Source organism: Somniosus microcephalus, unplaced genomic scaffold, assembly GCF_052327205.1.
Source record: "Somniosus microcephalus isolate GS21.2 unplaced genomic scaffold, FLI_Smic_1.0 scaffold361, whole genome shotgun sequence".
Taxonomy (NCBI): Eukaryota; Metazoa; Chordata; class Chondrichthyes; order Squaliformes; family Somniosidae; genus Somniosus; species Somniosus microcephalus.
Window position 1 is genome coordinate 215,703 of NW_028225548.1, and position 18,399 is coordinate 234,101.

An 18,399-nucleotide genomic window follows, 5' to 3' on the forward strand; every position below is an offset into this window, starting at 1 on the left:
TTATTGTTAGGAGCTGCCCTTTACAGAAGTAATTGCATTGTTGACCTTAAAATGATAGTGACTGACCATTTTTTTGAATAAAAAGTGATAAATGTTTTACACATTTGCACTTCGGTCTTGCTCAACTATGATACTGCAGGTAGACTATCCTTTATCCGAACTTCCGAAAACCTCTGAAAACCGAAAGTTTTTTCGTTCAGCGTAAGTCGTGCGCACGACATGACCCGAGTGGTGCAAAACATGACAGGAGTGGTCCTCCGGGGCCCAGAACAAGAATTCCTGCAGATTGTCGACACGCCGGCCTTCGCTCTCGATGTTAAGTGTGACTGAGGGAGCTCTGCCTTTCCCTGTGAGCAGGGCAGAGGGTCACAGAGTTCCCTCCTGGGTAGGAGATTGCAGGCCGAGCCGGGCAGTGTGAAGGAGGTACCGGGAGAGTGAACCCAACAATACAGCGGCCCGTCCGATAGCTGCAGCGGCCTGTCCGATATTCTTTTCTCCACCCCCCACCCCCCCCCGGCCTGATTTGCAGGCCAGCTTAGCGTAGGAGTCAGCCAATATCCGGCTTTCCCACAACTGGCGGCGGCAGTCGAGCCCCAGACCCCCGCTAAGTCAAGGAATTCAGAGAAGCAGGAAGGGGAATGAGACACGGAGCAGGGGGAGCTGTAAACAGACTGTGAGCAGCAGCGCAGAGAAGCAGGAAGGGGAATGAGACACGAAGCAGGGGGAGCTGTAAACAGACTGGGAGCGGCAGCACAGAGAAGCAGGAAGGGGAATGAGACACGGAGCAGAGGGAGCTGGGAGCAGAGGGAGCTGTAAACAGACTGGGAGCGGCAGCACAGAGAAGCAGGAAGGGGAATGCAACACGGAACAGTCGCAAGAGGTAGCCTGAACTTTTAAAATTTATATTAAATACAAATACTAATTACCAAATTAATTTAATGTTCAGAGTTTCCCAGTCTGAAATAATACCTTCTGAAATCCGAAAATTTCCGAAAACCGAAACACAGCTGGTCCCAAGGTTTTCGAATAAGGGATAGTCAACCTGTATTAGAGTTGCTCGAATTAGAACAACTCTTTGGCCAAGAAAATGTGATCTTCTCATGGAATTTAACTTCACAAAAATAAAACTGCATTAAAGTAACAGTAATACAAAAGCAAAATACTGCGGATGCTGGAAATCCGAAATAAAAACAGAAAATGCTGGAAATACTCAGCAGGTCAGGCAGCACCTGAGGAGAGAAACAGCGTTAACGTTTCAAGTCGATGACTTTTCGTCAGAGTGGTCTGACGAAAGTTCATCAACTTGAAACGTTAACTCTGTTTCTCTCTCCACAGATGCTGCCTGACCTGCTGAGTATTTCCAGCATTTTCTGTCTTTATATTAAAGTAACAGTGAGATGTTATAGTACAGGAGATGCCCATAACAGAAGGAGTTAGATCATAGCATAGTTAATATCAAGTGAAGTCCCTGCAATGTTTTCTATTGATGTCCATATAATTTCAGGCATTGGCTCAAGCCAGATGTTTTCTGGCATAGAAATTCAAAAGAGTCTTTGTTGGCATCTATAATGAACAATTGAGACTAATTTATTTGGCATTTCAAAGTATATTCATAATTTTTTTCAGAGTACCATAATTTCTAATCACTTTTTAAGAAATACATATCCTGTAGTAAAACTAATAAATATCTATTTTACATTTTTTAAATATCCTTTCTCCTCCAAAAAACCCCACACTTTTTTGACATTTACCTCAAACACCAAATACTTTCAGTCTGTAGATTAGTGGCACTTTCTGCTAAATAGGGTATCCTAATAAATTCAGAATGAAAAGCAAAATGCAGAAAATAGTATGCTTTTTCTAAACTGACAAAGTTCACTGCACATTACAGTAACTCAATAAAATGGAGCTCCTTATCAAACCTTACAATTTAAATGGAAGATATATGAAAGCCGCCATGTCCCTGTCTTCTAGAATTCCGTTCCTTGCTACATCTATCTGCATTGAAAGGCCTTCTAAAAGGCTTTGACCATGTTTTCAGTCCCTACTTGAGGTCCACCATTTCCTCTTGTAAAATACTTTGACGTGAAAAGCCATATACAAACAAGTTGTGGTGTTGTAACCAACAGCACAACAGACCTGTGTTTGAGAGTAACATAGTTGTGTGACTTTTTTTAGCTTGGTTACCTGCAAGAAATCCATGGAGACAGTACACCCAGAAAAACCAGCTCATTACAAACATCTAGTGGGTAAGATAATTTTCATGGCGCAATGCTGAATAGATATGTTGTTTTCTTTTTAATGTAAGAGTTTAGGCGAGGGGAAAGTTGTTTAGTGAGCAGTTAATGTTTTTTCTATATGATCTTAAAGTACACAATGATAAATTCCTAACACATTAGGAAGTATATTAGCTTAGAAATGTCATGTTATTTCAAATAAGAAGCAGTTACTCAAACGTAAGAGTTTTTTGTATTCTTCATAGAATTATACAGCCAGAAGGAGACGATTCAGCATTATCATGCCTATGCTGGCTCTCTAATTAGTCCCTTGCCCCATTTGATTTAAAAATTTTCTTTCTCAAATATTTATTCACCTCCATTTTAAAAACTGCTATGGATTCTGCTTCCACCACTGTCAATCCATTACCAAACAACCCTCTGCGTCAAAAAAAATTCTCTTAACGTCTCCTTTCATTCTTTTGGCTCGTGAGCCCTTCCTCATCCATGTGCTGCCCCTTGGCAACATCATCTGCAGATATTGAGTCAACTTTCACATGTATGCTGAAGACATCCTGCTCTACCTCCCCATCACTTGTCTTAATCTCTCCAATGTCTCTGTATTATCAGATTGCTTGTCTGGCATGCATTCTTGGATGAGTCACTGTTTCCTCCAGTAAACATTGCGAAGACCAAAGCCTTCATCTTTGGCCCCCCACCACAACTCGGTATCCTCACCACTCACTCCATCACTCCATTCCTTTCCAGTCACTATCTGAGCCTTAAGTAGGCTGGCTCTGACTCCATGGCCGGAATTTTAATTTGGAGGCGGCTAGGGAGCTGGGGGGGGGGGGGTGGCGGGTTGTGGTGGTGGGGAGGCTGAACGAATTTAATGGTTGTAACATTTTGAATCTCTGTTTCCGCCCCACCCCACCCCCACCCCGCAGCCAGCCAGATAGAGAGGCTGGCTGCCTGTCGGGCGGGAAGGCCTGCGGTGCCAGGCCGCAGAGATGGGGGTGGGGGCGGTGGTTGGAAGGCCGGAGGGGGTTCGGAGGCCGGAATGAGGGTTGGAAGGCCACGGAGTTGAAAGGCCACGGGAGGGGGGTCAGAAGGCCGGAGGGGGAAGGTCAGAAGGCCGGAGGGGGGATCGGAGACCACAGGCCTCGTTGGAGTGGGGGGAGGGGGTTATTGGAGGCCTCGGCTGGGGGGGGGGGAGGCGGGGGCGGTGTCCAGTTGCGGGGGGTTGGGAAGGCAGGAATGCTGGATCCACCAGGTAAGTGGAAAGGCACTTACCTCCTGGATCCAGCAGTCCTCGCCTCCCTGTAGCTGCCGGGTTCCCCAAGGCCTGGGAAACCGCCCACTCACAGTTGAATTTAAAATGGTCACCATGGGGCACACAGCCTCATTATAATATTTAAAGTGCCAACCCACCTCCTGCGAGTGTGTTGACTGCCTGCCCCCCCGCCGCACCCCACCCACCCCGTCCTGTCTCCGTTAAAACCAAAAGTGGGCAGTTGGGGTTGGGTTCTGATTTTTAACCCTTTAACCTCCCACCCAACCCACCTGTTTTTTGGGGGTTAAAATTCCCCCCATATTTCTTCATCACAAGGACTGCCCATTGCCACTTTTGTAACATTCCCTCCCCATCCCTAACTCCAAAACCTTCACCTTCAGATTTGAATACTTCAATGCTGTCCTCTCTTTCTCCACCCTCCATAAACATCCAAAATTCTACTACCTTTATCCTATCCCACGCCATGTCTTGCTCATCCATTGGATCGATTTTCATTAAGCTGTCGGGAAGGATGCGGGACTACAACTTTCGGGTTTTAGTCCCGCCTACATCGACGTCCGGCCAATCCACGCGATTTTCCCTTGATTGACCTTGTTGAGCCTGCCCAACGGGCTCAGCAGGCCAATTAAGGGCCACCCGGCAACAGGTGACGTAAGACTGAAATTTCATCTGTCAAGAGGTCTTGACAGATGAAATATCAGTGTTTCACAGCTGTTTGAAGCTGTCAAACACTGACAGTCTGACTTCTAACCTGAGTCCTTCCACACAGACTCAGTTAGAACTCACACTGGCAATGAAAGCTGAAGGCTGTCACTTTTGACAGCTCACAGCCATTTTGCTTTCAGTGCCGGCTGAGTGATGGACTCCCGAAACCTAGAGGAAGAAAGGCTGTTAAGGTAAGTACAGGTAATTTAAACTTCTTTACACACTTCAGACACATCAATCACACTTACCTTTGCACTCATGCACCCATCACTCACCTGAACACCAACATCGCGACCCCTCCAAGTCCTTCAACCCGACGGCCCACCTGCTCTAACCTGGCGTGGTTTGGAGCCGTCGGGAATCCCACACGACACCCCTCAAAATAGGGATTAGGCTAAAAACTGCCTGTTAACCGGCAGTTAATTGGCACTAATCCCTTCCCGTCTCGGGTCGGCGGGTCCCAGTGCGGGGCAGGTACCCGCCTCCAGTGAAACTTACGTGGAGGCGGGTTTTGGACGGGATGGTGTCGGGTCCCCCGAATTCGGGATTTTAGCCCCCCCGCACGCCTAAAAGCCTGCCTCACGGCACACTGAAAATCAACCCCAATTGTCCGTTCTCACTGACCTACATTTGCTTCTGGTCCCCCAGTGCCTCAAATTTAAAATTCTCACCCTTGTGTTTAAATTGTTCTATTGCCTTGACCCTCCCTATCTTTGGAACCACCACCAAAGATAGAATCCCCCCCCCCCACACACACCAAAACTGTCCGTTCCTCTGACTCTGGCCCCCTTCCCTTAACCTGATCATTGGTGGGCGTGCATGCTTTCAGCTGCTTAAGCCCTTCGCTCTGGAATTGTCTCCCTAGACCCCTCCGCCTCTTGATATTTCTCTCCTCCTTTAAGACCCTCTTTAAAACCCAATTCTTTGGTCACCGATCCTGATAACTCCTCTTTTGCTCAGCATCCATTTTTTCTTATTGCCTTCGTGAAAAAAAGAAAGACTTGCATTTATATAGCACTTTTCACGACCTCAGGACATCCCAAAGTGCTTTGCAGCCATTGAAGTATATTTGAAGTGTAGTCACTGTTGTAATGTAGGAAATACAGCAACCAATTTTGTGCACAGCAAGGTCCCACAAACAGCAATATGATAATGACCAGATAATCTGTTTAGTGATATTGTTTGAGGAATAAATATTGGCCATGAAACCGGTGAGAACTTCGCTGCTCTTTTAATAGTGCCACAGAATCTTTTACATCCACCTGAAAGGGCAGACAGGGCCTCAGTTTAACATCTCATCCAAAAGATTGCACTTCCTGACAGTGCAACACTCCCTCAGTACTCAACTGGAGTGTCAGCCTAGAATTTATGCTCAAGTCTCTAGAGTGGGACTTAAACCCACAACCTTCTGACTCAGTGGTAAGAGTGCTACCACTGAGCTACGGCTGCCTCTAAAGCACATTGCAATGTTTTTCACTGTTCAAAGTGCTAGATCATTTCTGTTTTTTGTTGCTGTTATGTTGATGATAAGTTAATGACCTCTTGTTCTGGCTCACTGACCAGTAGAAACTGTTTTTCCTGGTTTACCTTATTAAAACCTCTCATAATTTTGAATACCTCAATCAGATCTTCTCTTAACCTTCTTTGTTCTAATGAAAAGATCTGCCCCAGTTTCTCAGATTTCTACTCATAACTAAAGCCTCTTGTCCCTGGTATCATAATCACCTGAGAACTCATTTTTAATGTGGAAGCAAGTCATCCTCGGTTCCAAGGGACTGCCTAAGAAGAAGAAGAAGAATGAATTTATTTGACATCTCTCCATGGCTTTGACATCCTTCCTCAAGAAAGCTGCCTAAAACGGTAGATAATCAATAACCCATCGTATGTGGCACCCGATCAAATGCCTTTTGAAAATCTATAAACACAATATTCACTGCATTTACTTTATCAATACACTCATTTCCTCAAAGAATTATATTAAATTAGTCAGACATGACTTCCATTTTACAAATCCAAGCTGCCTGTCCTTGATTAACTCATGTTTTTCTAGGTGAGTATTAATTTCATTTACATTATGGCCTATATCCCTTTCTCCCATTGTGAACAGAGATGTTACATTGGCAACCCCCCAGTTCTCTTAGACAATTTACATATCCAAGGATGATTGTTTTTGGAGCCTCTGCTATTTCCTCTCTGACTTCCCTCAGCATTCCAGGATGCATGCCATCAGGGCAAGTACCTTTTCCACCAATAATTTTCAGTACTATTTCCTTATCTATACTTACCGTATCTAATTGCTCCACCTCCTCCTGTACCTTTTTGTTCTCACTACCACCGAGGCAAATATTAGTTTAATATCTCCGCCATCCCTTCATCCACCAAATGGCCCATACACTTTCTTTACTAATCCTTTACATTTCCCTTTGTTCCTACCTGCCTTCCTTCATGCCTTTCTAATCTTTTGTTGCTTCCCCTCTGTATTTATTTTCTTTTGTGCTATTACCCCTCGATTTGTCATGTTTCTCTTGTTAAGCCTTATTTCATTTTCTCTACTCATCCAAGAAACTCCAGGTTTCGCTGCACCACCTATACTTCTTGTGGGAAAATGTCTTGTCTGTAGTCTGATCATCTCCTGTTTGAATGTTTCCCGTTGTTTGTGCACTGGCTCATCTCATTTACTGATTTTCTTTCCAATTAGTTCCCTTTTTAACTTATTGAAATTAGATTATTCTGCTCAAGTGCCTTTACCTTTCCTGTCTCTGTCAATATTTTCATTGAACATAAATATGCGAAAGTTGCTGTTTGCTGTAGTTACCTACCTGCCCCAGTTCATTTCCTAGAACTAGATCCAGCCTCTTTGCTTGTTGGACTAAACGTATACAGATCTAGAAAGCATTCTTGGACACATTGTAGAAACTCCTCCCCTTCTCTTACCCTAGGCTATGTTTGGATAACTAAAGTTACCTATTATTATGACCATCTTATTCCTGCACCTTTCTCCAATTTACATCTGTACATATTTTTGTCTCTATTTCCTTTCCAGTGCTCAGCGATCTATAATATACCCTCAATAGAGTGACAGTTCCCTTCGCTCTAACCAAATCGATTCAGAGGCTCTAAACTGTGGCAAGCTGTGACAGTCTGGGGGGTGGTACCGGCTCTGTTGACCTCCCCCCGCTTAGACAAAAGATCTACGTGCCCCAGGTAGGCCCTATACCTGTCACTCGAGAAGCCGGTTTGCCTATTTCACTGGGTGCATAGGACACCGATCCTACCCTGATCTGCTCTTAGGCCGGGGACACAGAAACTCCCTGCATAGGGTGTCCCTGCCCCTTCTTATGCCACTGGCTTTGCATGGGGCAGTCAGAGGCTCACCTCTTTAAAAAATCCCAACATTAGGGCAGAACCAGCATATCTTGGATCCAGCCTAATTTCTGAACCGTCTGGTGTATTCTCACCAAAGTTGCAGAAAGATTGCGCCGGAAGGGCCGCATACTTTTGGCTTCATTTTTTGACATTTCCTTGAAAAGCCCTCCTGTATCGACATGTCCAGTTGGCAGTGTAGGAATCATAAAATCATTACAGTATGGAAGAAGGCCATTCTGTCTGTCGAGCCCACGCTGACTCTCATCTAATCCCGTTCCCCTGCCTTTTCTCCGTAGCCTTGCAAAATTTTTTCTTTCAGATACTTATCCAACTCCCTTTTGAAAGATAAGATTGAGTCTGTCTCCACCACCCTTTCAAGCAGTGCAATCCAGATCTTAACCATTCGCTGCATAAAAAAGCTTTTTCTTACCTCACCTTTGGTTCTTTCTCTTAAATCTGTGTCCTCTGGTTCTCGACCCTTCTGCCAATGAGAACAGTTTCTATCTACTCCTCAAGATTTTGAATACCTCTATCAAATCTCCTTTCAATCTTCTCTGCTCCAAGGAGAACAACCCCAGCTTCTCCAGTCTATCAACGTAACTGAAGTCCCTCATTCCTGGAATCATTCTCGTAAATCTTTTCTGCACCTTGTGTAAGGCCTTCACATTCTTCCTAAAGTGTGGTGCCCAGAATTGGACACAGCACTCCAGTTGGGGCCGAACCACTGTTTTATACAGATTCCACAGTACAAAAGATAGAAATTGGGATTGATGTGCAATAATAATAATACATAATTTCCACACTTTTATACCCTATACCTCTATTTATGAAGCCCAGGATCCCATAAGCCTTTTTAACTGCTTTCTCAACCTGCCCTGCCACCTTCAACGATTTGTGCACACATACCCCCAAGTCTCTCTGTTCGTGCACCCCCTTTAGGATTGTACCATTTCGTTTATTTGTCCTCTCCTCATTCTTTCTACCAAAATGTATCACTTCGCACTTTTCTGCATTAAATTTCATCTGCCACGTGGCCACCCATTCCACCAGCTTGTCTCTGTCTTCCTGAAGTCTATCACTCTCCTCCTCACTGTTCACTATACTTCCAAGATAATTTCATCATTGATGTGCAATATTGAAATGAATGCATGAATTTAGAAGAGACTGCAGAACATACCTATGTCAAATAGTTTCTGACTAAAACTTTCTGGTTTCTACCGTTTCACATTTATAGAGTGGAAACAGGTGCCGAGTAACTCAATACCAACATTTAGAGATTGTGAACCATTGTTTTAACGTGGCTTTAAAGAACGTGTATTGTATTAAATTGTTAACATAATCCTAAATGCTGTAAAAGATAATATCAACACCATTATTAATATGTCTCGCCACTTTTTACTGTTTGGCTTGGCTCTTTTAGTAGCATTCTGAGGCAAAAATAGCACTGGGGTTTGGTTGACAATTGAGATTTTATTTCATTAAAGCAAGAAAGTACGAAAGATAGAAATTGGGATTGATGTGCAATAATAAAAGGGGGAATTTTAGGCTAGCTGTGTACATCTGTGCTAATACCTGATGAACCACAGACCAGCAACTATGGCGATTATAATGGTTTAATTTATTTACATCAAATCCAGATATGTGGCCATTTCAAAACAAATGCACAACCTGTCTTGACATCAAGAGAGAAGGATTCTCTGATGAACCATAAACTTCAGAATCAGTTTGTAAATGGATAGCAGGTTTATTCCATCTTTTAAAAACAAAACCTGACAGTTATGAAATTTATGGGGAGTGTGCGGGGGAGGCCAGAAACAGCTGAAGAACCCGGCAAGGCTGGGGACACGGTGGTCTTGCCGAGCTTAATGGCAGGACCTCATTATCATTTTTATCTTTCGTTTCCCACCTGCCAGCCGGCAAGGTTGATAGCCGGACCGGCTGCTAGACGAGAAATCCAGGAGGCTGCAGCCGGGGACCATTGGGGTGGCCCCGACAATCAGGAGGGGGAAGGTCAGCGTTCGGGACTTGTGGGAGGGAAGAGGTCAGCCGCGATCCTGGCATGGAGAGAGAGGTCATCAAAGCTTGGGGAGGGGGAGCAATTGATGGCTGGGGGAGAGAGAAGTCGCGATTGGCAGGAAGGAGGCCAAAAGGCTTTCTTGAGGGGTCAGTGGGAGCACTCCTGCTCCTCCTGGCCCAAAAGAAGTGCTGTAAAAGGCACTTAACCTGGTGAAGCCAGCAGCGCCCATCTCCCTTTCACTGCTGAATTTCCCGACCCTTGGGAAACCCGTGCAGCAGCTGTTGATTTTAAATCAGGCTCCAAATTGCACTGTGGGAGCCTGATTTAAATATGTCAGTGAAGTGTCCCGCCAAACTTGAATGCCTTGAAATCCACCGCCGTAAAAACGTCAACGGACATGTATCGAGATCCAGTTTTTTCATTTTTAAACCCCCCCACCGGCCCCCCCCAACCCTCTCCCGCCCATTATGGAAGGTTAATATCGAGGTCAACATCCCTCCTTGCTATGAAAAAAGACCTGTATATCCAGTTAATTTGATTATTTTGTTCTTTATTCAAGTAAAGGAACTGACTTGGACACTTATTTGGCATATTTAATTGTATTTGCTAGTCATCATATACTCTAAATTGAACCTGCCCTACTGAAAATACACAACCGTAACCCTCTGTAAAATTCTTGAAAGTGACTCTGGATGGGTTTCCAGGAGACAGTTTATTTATATAACTCGTTAGTTCCATTTAACGCTTCAGTTATACCGCAGCTTCCGGTATATTAGTGCATTGTATATTTGGCACATTTGAATTATACTGCCAACTGCGAGTCACACTGAGGTCAATGATTAAAGGATTGATGCACAGAGCATCATTCCTTGAGCTGCTGACATGTAATGTTAGGAGTGATGGGGGGCAGTGTCCACTTGCTCCTAACATTAAAAACAGGGGCCTAGAAATTCAGCGGTTTAGCACCAGTCGTTAAGGCCCGTTTCGAAGAAAAAATGGCGGCTGCCTTCTTTCCGGCGGGTCCCATGGCAGCCGCCATTTTGGGCAGGTCAGCAGCGCTGCCGTTGTCTGCACTCGCTGCAGAAATGGAAATGAGGCAGATCGTGACATCAATGATCGTGATGCTCACTTGACCTATGATCTGCCATTTTCGCCATCGCCACTCCACTTACCGCCGTCTCTTAATCACGACCAGCTGACCAAGCATTCAGCAGCAGGAAGAAGCCTCCAGCGGCGATATTTAAAGGGATCATCAACAACTTGCAGCTGACATGGTTTCTCAGTTTGACTGGCTCTGTGTAACTTTCTGCAACTCTTGCAGCTTTCTAAACTTGTTTAAAGTTCCTGAGGTGACAGGGAGTATGGGTGCAAGTGGAGAATGCCTTGATTCTCATTTAAAGGCTTCTGCTCATACCACTTGCTCAGTCATGGGAGCTGTACTTGCAGTCCCCCTCATGCTTGAGTATCTTCGGGAGAGGGAGTGGAGGCAGCGAAAAAGAGAAGATGCATGCAGAGGGAGGAGGAGGAAGGCTTTCAACAGGAGGCCTTACCCACCTCGAGTCTTTGGAGAGCACTTCTCTTACACTGCTGTTCGCTTAAGTGGAGGTATTAGGAGACTCCGTTTCACAGAACTCAGCCACCTCCTGCAAACAGACATGCAGCCTCAGAGCATGGCGACCACAGCTCTCCCAGTGGCCCTCAATTTCTTCCCCACCGGATTCTTCCAGTCTGCAGCAGGTGACATAGCTAACATCTCCAAGTTTGCCGTCCATCGCTGCATCTGGGAGGTCACAGAGGCTCTCTACTCCAGGAGAAGGGACTACATTGGCCCCGATTTTCGGGCAGCTGTCGGGCGGCTTTTCATGCGGCCGTGGTCCGAAAATCGCGGAAAAGGCGGGTCGGGACCCCCCCGCCTGATTCCCCGCCACGTCCGACTTTCGGACTGCCATTTTCACGCGCCCCGCTTCAGTCCCGCCCGCCGCTGGCGGGACTGCTCGTCGGAGCACTAACAAGCAATTATCTGCTTGTTGAAGTGGATTTTCCCGTGCCGTTGCGACTTTGGGGCTTTCCCCACCTGAAACCCGCCTGCGGAGAACCCCGCCGATGAGAGCTGGCGTGAAAACAGCTGGCTTGCTTGCTTGCAGTAGCAGGTCGCTGAGGGCTGAAGATATTTAAAGAGGCAGCATTTGCAGGCTGCAGGACCTTGTTGATCAAGGCTTGGGGGAACTATTTGAAGCCTTAGGAGCAGCTGCAGAAAGTTGGAGCCTCACACACTTCTTCAGTGTGAGCTCTTGGGAAGCCCCTCTCACCACCCTAACTCAGGACCTCCTCAACCGAGGCATCTGCTAGAAGCATGGGAGACCTTTGGCACCTTCCCTTCCTGGCATTAGAGGATCTCCAACAGCAGAGGTGGCAGCAGCAGAACCAGGAACAGCAGGATGATTACCAGGAGCACCAGGCTGCTGCTCACTCACCTGAAGCTGCACAAGCCAGAAGGGGCCAGCGCTTGGAAGTGGCTTGAGAGCACCTTGCTGCGCTTTAGGGGGCCAGTGGGACCCGTTTCTGCACTGGCAGTCCTACTCAGAAGGACTTCCATGAAGATCTGGTTTCTCTGTTCAACAGATGGCCAACGCTCCTCAAGAGATGTCATTCTCTTATGAGCACTCACCATGTTTTCCCTACCCTGGCGACTTATCTCCTCCATGGAGGTTGCCAACCTTTCCATGGTGCTGCGTTCATGCACCAATGACTCCACAAAGGCTCTGCTCATGGTCGCTATGGACTCCTCCATTCGCTCCACACTCGCAGCGACCCTGGAGACAAAACCTGCCAGAGACTCCTGCATCTGTGCATGGAGATCCATCACCTCTTCTCTTGCGGATGGACCCAGAGGCAGAGGGTCGAGATGCAGCGCAGCTGAGCTGAGCTGGCAGAGCCCTGCGCCCTCCGACGAGGACTCTCCACTGCTGCCCCTGTCTCCAGAATCTGCTGAGGCTCACTTGTCAGCTGTGAAACACCAGGTGACAACACTACTCTATGTCCCAAAGGTCCCCCCGAGGTGTGAGTGTCTGCGCTGGTGCTGGGTACGCTTACTTCTGCTGACGCTGCACCCTCAGAGGTTGGAGCTTCCTCTGAGGAGTCTGGCTGCACAGCCTCTTCCTCCTCCACAGTGAGGACGGGGGCTCTGGATGGTACTGTGGGGGAGTAAAGGAAGGAGTTAGAGATGTAATGCCAAGGTTCCTCTGGTGACTCCCAGCGAGTTGGCATCTGCTGACACCTGCATCCATGCAGCATTGGTCTCAGTGGGAGGCCTCTTCCTCCCTGACCTAGGGAAGAGGGACCTCCCTGTGGGCCCTAACCCCATCCAATAATGCCTGCAGTGAAGCCTCGTCAAATTTGAAGGCAGCTCGGGGTATGGCACTGGCCACAGCTGCTGCAGGCTCCTTATGCCATCCTGTATGGTTCATTTGGAAGCCTTCAGAGGATGCAGTGCTTGCCATGGACCTTGAAAGCACCATGAATGATGACATCATACTGTGGGGATTTCTGACTCGATTTAGACAATTAGCAAGGCTTCCCACATGCTGGGGATTAATTGGCCAATTGAGGGAAAATTGCGTGGGGCTGGCTGACACTTTTTTATGTGTGTCAGAAACCCCACATTCGGGGAAATCCGACCATTTCCCACACAAGCCGAAAATCGGGGCCATTGTCTTCTCTCTGAACAGATTTAAGGTGATTGGCAAAAGAACCAAAGGCGAGGTAAGAAAAAACCTTTTCGCGCAGCGAGTGGTTAAGATATTGAATGTACTGCCTGAAAGGGTGGTAGAGGCAGAATCAATCTTATCTTTCAAAAAGGAGTTGGATAAGTATCTGAAGGAAAACATTTGCAGGGCTACAGGGAAAGGGCAGGGGAGTGGGACTAGCTGAGAGTCGGCATGGGCTCGACGTGCCGAATGGCCTTCTTCCGTGCTGTAACCATTCTATGATTCTAAGCAGGACGAGCACGCATGTGGCTTTGGCAGGATAGCAGACCTCCCCATGGTACAGGGTGCCATCGACTGCACACACGTGGCTTTGGGGACAGCGTATACCAATCCTGAGATCTTCCGTAATCGCAAATTTACGTGCAGTTGTTGTGGGACCGCGCCCAGCGCATCATGATGGTCAATGACCTCTACCCTGGCAGCAGTCATGACACCTTCATCCTATGCCAGTCTGGTGTGCCAGCAATCTTCCAGCCACCACGTCAAACCCAAGGTTGGCTGCTTGGAGACAAGAGCTATCCGCTCTGCACCTGGCTGATGACTCCCCTCCGCAACCCCACCACTTGTGCCCAGCACTCCTATAATGATAGCCATGCTGCTACCAGGAACATAATCGAGTAGACTATCGGGGTGCTCAAACAACAGTTCCACTGCCTTGACTGCTCAGGAGGATCCCTCCAGTACTCGCCGGAGCGGGTGTCCCATTCCGTGGTAGTCTGCTGCATGCTTCACAACTTGACCATCATGAGGCCGCAGCCCTTCCCACCAGGGATTGTGGGACCACCTTATGAGGAGAGGAGGAAAAGGACATGGAAGAGGAGGGAGGGAGGAGGCAGGCAGCAAATCCCTGTTCCAAACAGGCTGTCCGTGAACACATCATCAGACTCCAATTTCAGTGAATTACACTCCAGATTTCCCTTGCTCACGACTACCCCATCATACCATCCCTCTGTCACAGAACATCACAGCGTTCTCCTGGGCACAAAGCTGAAATGAGAGCCACCACAAAGTACACATTCCAAACACAAATCATAAATTTATCAGAATCCAATCAACATTACAATATCAACTAATCACCCTTGTGCTTTCCCATAGGGCCTGTCGTTCGTGTGCCTTTACCTACTCTAGTGCTCTTACACAGTGCTTCCCCCAGTGGCTGAAGCACGGCCGGTGGAAGGCTGCTGAGTTTCCGTGGGGGACACTGCAGGTGACCTTGCAGGACAACCTCGACCAGCTGTGGATCTAGAAGGCCCAGTTGTAGACTGCACGCCCTTGGCATGGGCGGCAGCAGTCTTGGCTGGCTGGCTGATAGGCATCAGCAAGGGGAATGGTGGACTGGCAGTGGTGGGAGTAGGAATGCTGTCATCCTGAGAGAGGACAGCAGGTTCTTGCTCCACAGACCCACTGCCCTCGGCACCCTCGGGCCGGCGCCTCAGCATTCCTAGCAATCTGTTGGAGGACAGATTGCTGGACTGCTGTGACACCCTGCAAGTTTCTTTCGACACTCATGCACCCAGCGACGATGGCAGCAGTCTGAGCTTGCGTGACAGCAAGCTGAGACTGCATGAGAGCAGTCTGCACTTCCACTGCGACGTTGGGTTGCTTCCAGCTGTGCTGCAATGGAAGCCGAGACATCGCCCATCACACCCAGCCTCATGGTTGGGTCCACAAGGTCTCTCCTGGAGGTGTCCGTCATTTCCATCCTGGGCTCCAAGCTCTGCGTAAAGCCCCGTTTAATGTTGGAGCCGGACTCCTCCATGCTCCTTGACATTGACGAGAGGCTGTCTGGCAGGCTTGCCATTGTACCTAGCATTTCCATGTGCATGCCCATCACCCTTCTTCTGAAGACCGCCCCATCAAGGTCATCATCTGAGTTGTGTGCAGCAGAATTCATGCGCAAACTCGCCCTCCGGGGAGCTAGCACCCGAGCTACCCTTTCCCCCTGGCCTTGCTACAGCCCACTCGTGTCCAGTGCTTCGCCATGTGTAGATCCCGCCTCTGTACTACCCTCTAAATTCCGCACAGTGCCAGTTTCTGAGCTGGTGTCTGAGTGCCAAATTCAGTGATGGTGTGTTTTCTTCTTCTCCTCCATCACTCTCCTCCACAACTTAAGGGACAGTCTGTGCTGGTGGCACTTCTTGGGTATCTGAAAGCAGAAAGGCACAAGGTCGGGTTGTGGTGAGGGGAGGTGGGGAAAGCAAGATATCCATGCATACACCATCAGCAGCTTGTAAGTGAGAAGAGATTGTGGGATGATGAAGGATTAGCTATGACCATACCGTCATTATCAGCAATGGTTTCAACTTCTCCCGTTGCCAAGGCCTCCGTCACTGCCACTCTAATGATGTTGAGCATGGATTCCTCCAGATCGCTGAGGTTCTGTATTGCGGCTTGGCCGCCTCCTGTCTGCCGCTGCTCCCTCCTGTTCTATGCAACCTTTGCCTGCAAGAGAAAGTGAAGTTTGTCAGTGAGTGTCGCGCAATGTGTTTGGGTGATGTACCTGCCATAGTTGAATAGCTGTCGGTGTATGCATGGTGTGAGATGTGGGTGTGAGTGTTACGTGTGTGATGGTGAAGTGAAGCCATGATTCTGTGGTATGAGTGGTGATAGGTAGAGATTGTTGGTAGGTGAGTGATGGAGGTGTGGTGCATTGAGCAGTATGTGAGGCTTGTGGTGCAGACGGTGGAATATGGCATTTGCTGAAGCCTTCACTCACCTTGACCTGGTGTATGAGGTCATTAAACTTTTTTCAGCACTGGTGGCCGTGACGGTGTTAGCTATCTCTTCCAAGAGCCTTCTGCAAGTCGCCTTAGATGGGTTCCTGCCACTCTGTGGTAACAGTACAGCCCGCCTTCATTGTACAGCCATGACCAAGGCCTCCAGTGCAGCATCCGAGAACCTTCGTGGTTGCTCCCTTGGGTGCTGAGCCATGTCCTCAGCCAGACTAACAATGAGGTATGGCTGCAACAAAGCACTTCCCCTTTAAGTAGTCCAGATAGCCTAGGCCAAACATTTCTGGCCATTAGACTGCACCCGATATTGCCCCACCCACCGTTTAGCGCTGAAATCAACACTCCAATCATTATAATGAGCTGGCCGCATGCATTTTGCGTGCTGTCTGGACCACTTTCAAAGGGCGCAGGCAAAAAGAGCTGGTCCTTGACACCGCCTGTTTTGGGGCCAGATCCAATTTCTAGGCCAATGAAATTAAATTTATACAACACAAAAGCAAAATACTGCGAATGCTGGAAATCTGAAATAAAGATAGAAAATGCTGGAAATACTCAGCTGGTCAGGCAGCATCTATGGAGAGAGAAACAGAGTTAACGTTTCAGGTCGATGACCTTTAGTCAGTTTATACAACACTCAGTGGGCATTTTTAAGCAACCACTTTGCATCATGCTGGAGTTATACTGTATCCACCATACGCTCTAAGCTGATAAAGGTTCCTTGGAATTCCTGGACACCTTTTTAAACTTGCCTGTAACTTATTGAATTATATTGGCCCAGAATTTGCAGTGGGTAATAACAGCAAACGAACAGCGATCGATGCTAATACCCCCTTGAAACTGACCGCAACTTCAGGATGTAGCGCATGCGCATCCTAACGCGGATATCTTGAGGTTGCGGTCATTCATTCACTGCTCCGACACTGGCAGCGCTGTGCACCGCCCCCTCCCCCCATAGCCGGCAATCAGTGAAACTGACGAAAACTTCGGCTCTTCCGTGTTAATATCACTGTTAAATACCCCATTAAAAGCTAGACCCATTAGGTGTGACTGGGATTTTAACAACATATTGACTGCTAAACAAACTTTCTGGCCCTGAAAAACTAATTTTAATTTTGTGGACTGTCAAATTTATGCATTTTAATAAATATTAAACATTTTAAGAAACTTTAAAAGAAAATTTCTATTTTTTAAAAATGTTTGTTCATCTTTATTTCAGAATTACCTTTTCCCGTTGTGAGAGCCCCAATCTTTGTTTTGCTCTCTATAACATTTTTACAAAGTTAGAATCAAAGGAGCTTACTCACTTCCTGGTTCTCGGTCTGTGAGAATTCTGCATTGTGATTGGCTTCTTAGACAGCTTGTTGACGTTACAGCAGCTCGCACTATGGGATTCCCACTAAACTATGCTGATTTCAACTGCACATCCGAAAAGCCGAACTTCTCACCACAGAGATTGCAAGATCTTTGTGGGAAGCTTACTTCGAGGCCAGCAGCGAATGCCTTTGCTTCGCTACTGACCGCAAATACGGGCCAGTGAGATTGTGACCACTCCTGTCAATGCTCTCAAAACATTAAATATTTAACTGCACACATGTACAGAGCTCTCAGCGGCAGCGGCGGGAAACGCGAGCGGCGAGGCTTTAAAAGGCCCCCAGAGACCAGGTAGGCCTCGCAGCGGCGGCAGCGGGAAACGCGAGCGGCGAGGCTTTAAAAGGCCCCCAGAGACCAGGTAGGCCTCACAGCGGCAGCGGCGGCGGCAGGAAACGCGAGCGGCGAGGCTTTAAAAGGCCCCCAGAGACCAGGTAGGCCTCACGGCGGCGGCGGCAGGAAACGCGAGCGAAGAGGCTTTAAAAGGCCCCCAGAGACCAGGTAGGCCTCACAGCGGCGGCGGCGGGAAACGCAAGCGAAGAGGCTTTAAAAGGCCCCCAGAGACCAGGTAGGCCTCACAGCGGCAGCAGCGGTGGCGGGAAACGCAAGCGGCGAGGCTTTAAAAGGCCCCCAGAGACCAGGTAGGCCTCACAGCGGCAGCGGGAAACACGAGCGGCGAGGCTTTAAAAGGCCCCCAGAGACCAGGTAGGTTTACTAATCTCCAATCTCAGAGAGGGAGAGAAGTAAAAAGTAATTGAAGTGTGACATCACCAGAAAGCAGGTAAGTGATTGGTTGGTGAGTATTTCTCTTTTTTTAAACTCTAACTCTGTGGTTTATAGTTTCTAGGGTCTCTGTGGTGCAGTGGGGACTGTTGGTAAACCAGGGCCCTAAAATATATCATTTATCTGTAGTGTAATTGGTGGGATTGATTTG

At 47.7% G+C, this 18,399-nt stretch overlaps 1 protein-coding gene across 2 annotated transcripts in view; it reads left to right on the forward strand.

Moving 5' to 3' along the window:
• The window catches only part of LOC147081796 (G patch domain-containing protein 2-like), a 91,574-nt gene that overhangs the window by 8,962 nt on the left and 64,213 nt on the right, over positions 1-18,399 (forward strand). The window contains exons 3-4 of one of the 2 annotated variants that reach the window (XM_085980663.1): positions 2,179-2,249; positions 7,259-7,545. In XM_085980663.1, the coding sequence (XP_085836789.1) occupies positions 2,179-2,249; positions 7,259-7,289 (102 nt within the window). In that variant the 3' untranslated portion in view covers positions 7,290-7,545. Of the gene's footprint in view, positions 1-2,178; positions 2,250-7,258; positions 7,546-18,399 lie in introns of those variants that run through there. The other variant, XM_085980662.1, reaches the window with a different exon arrangement.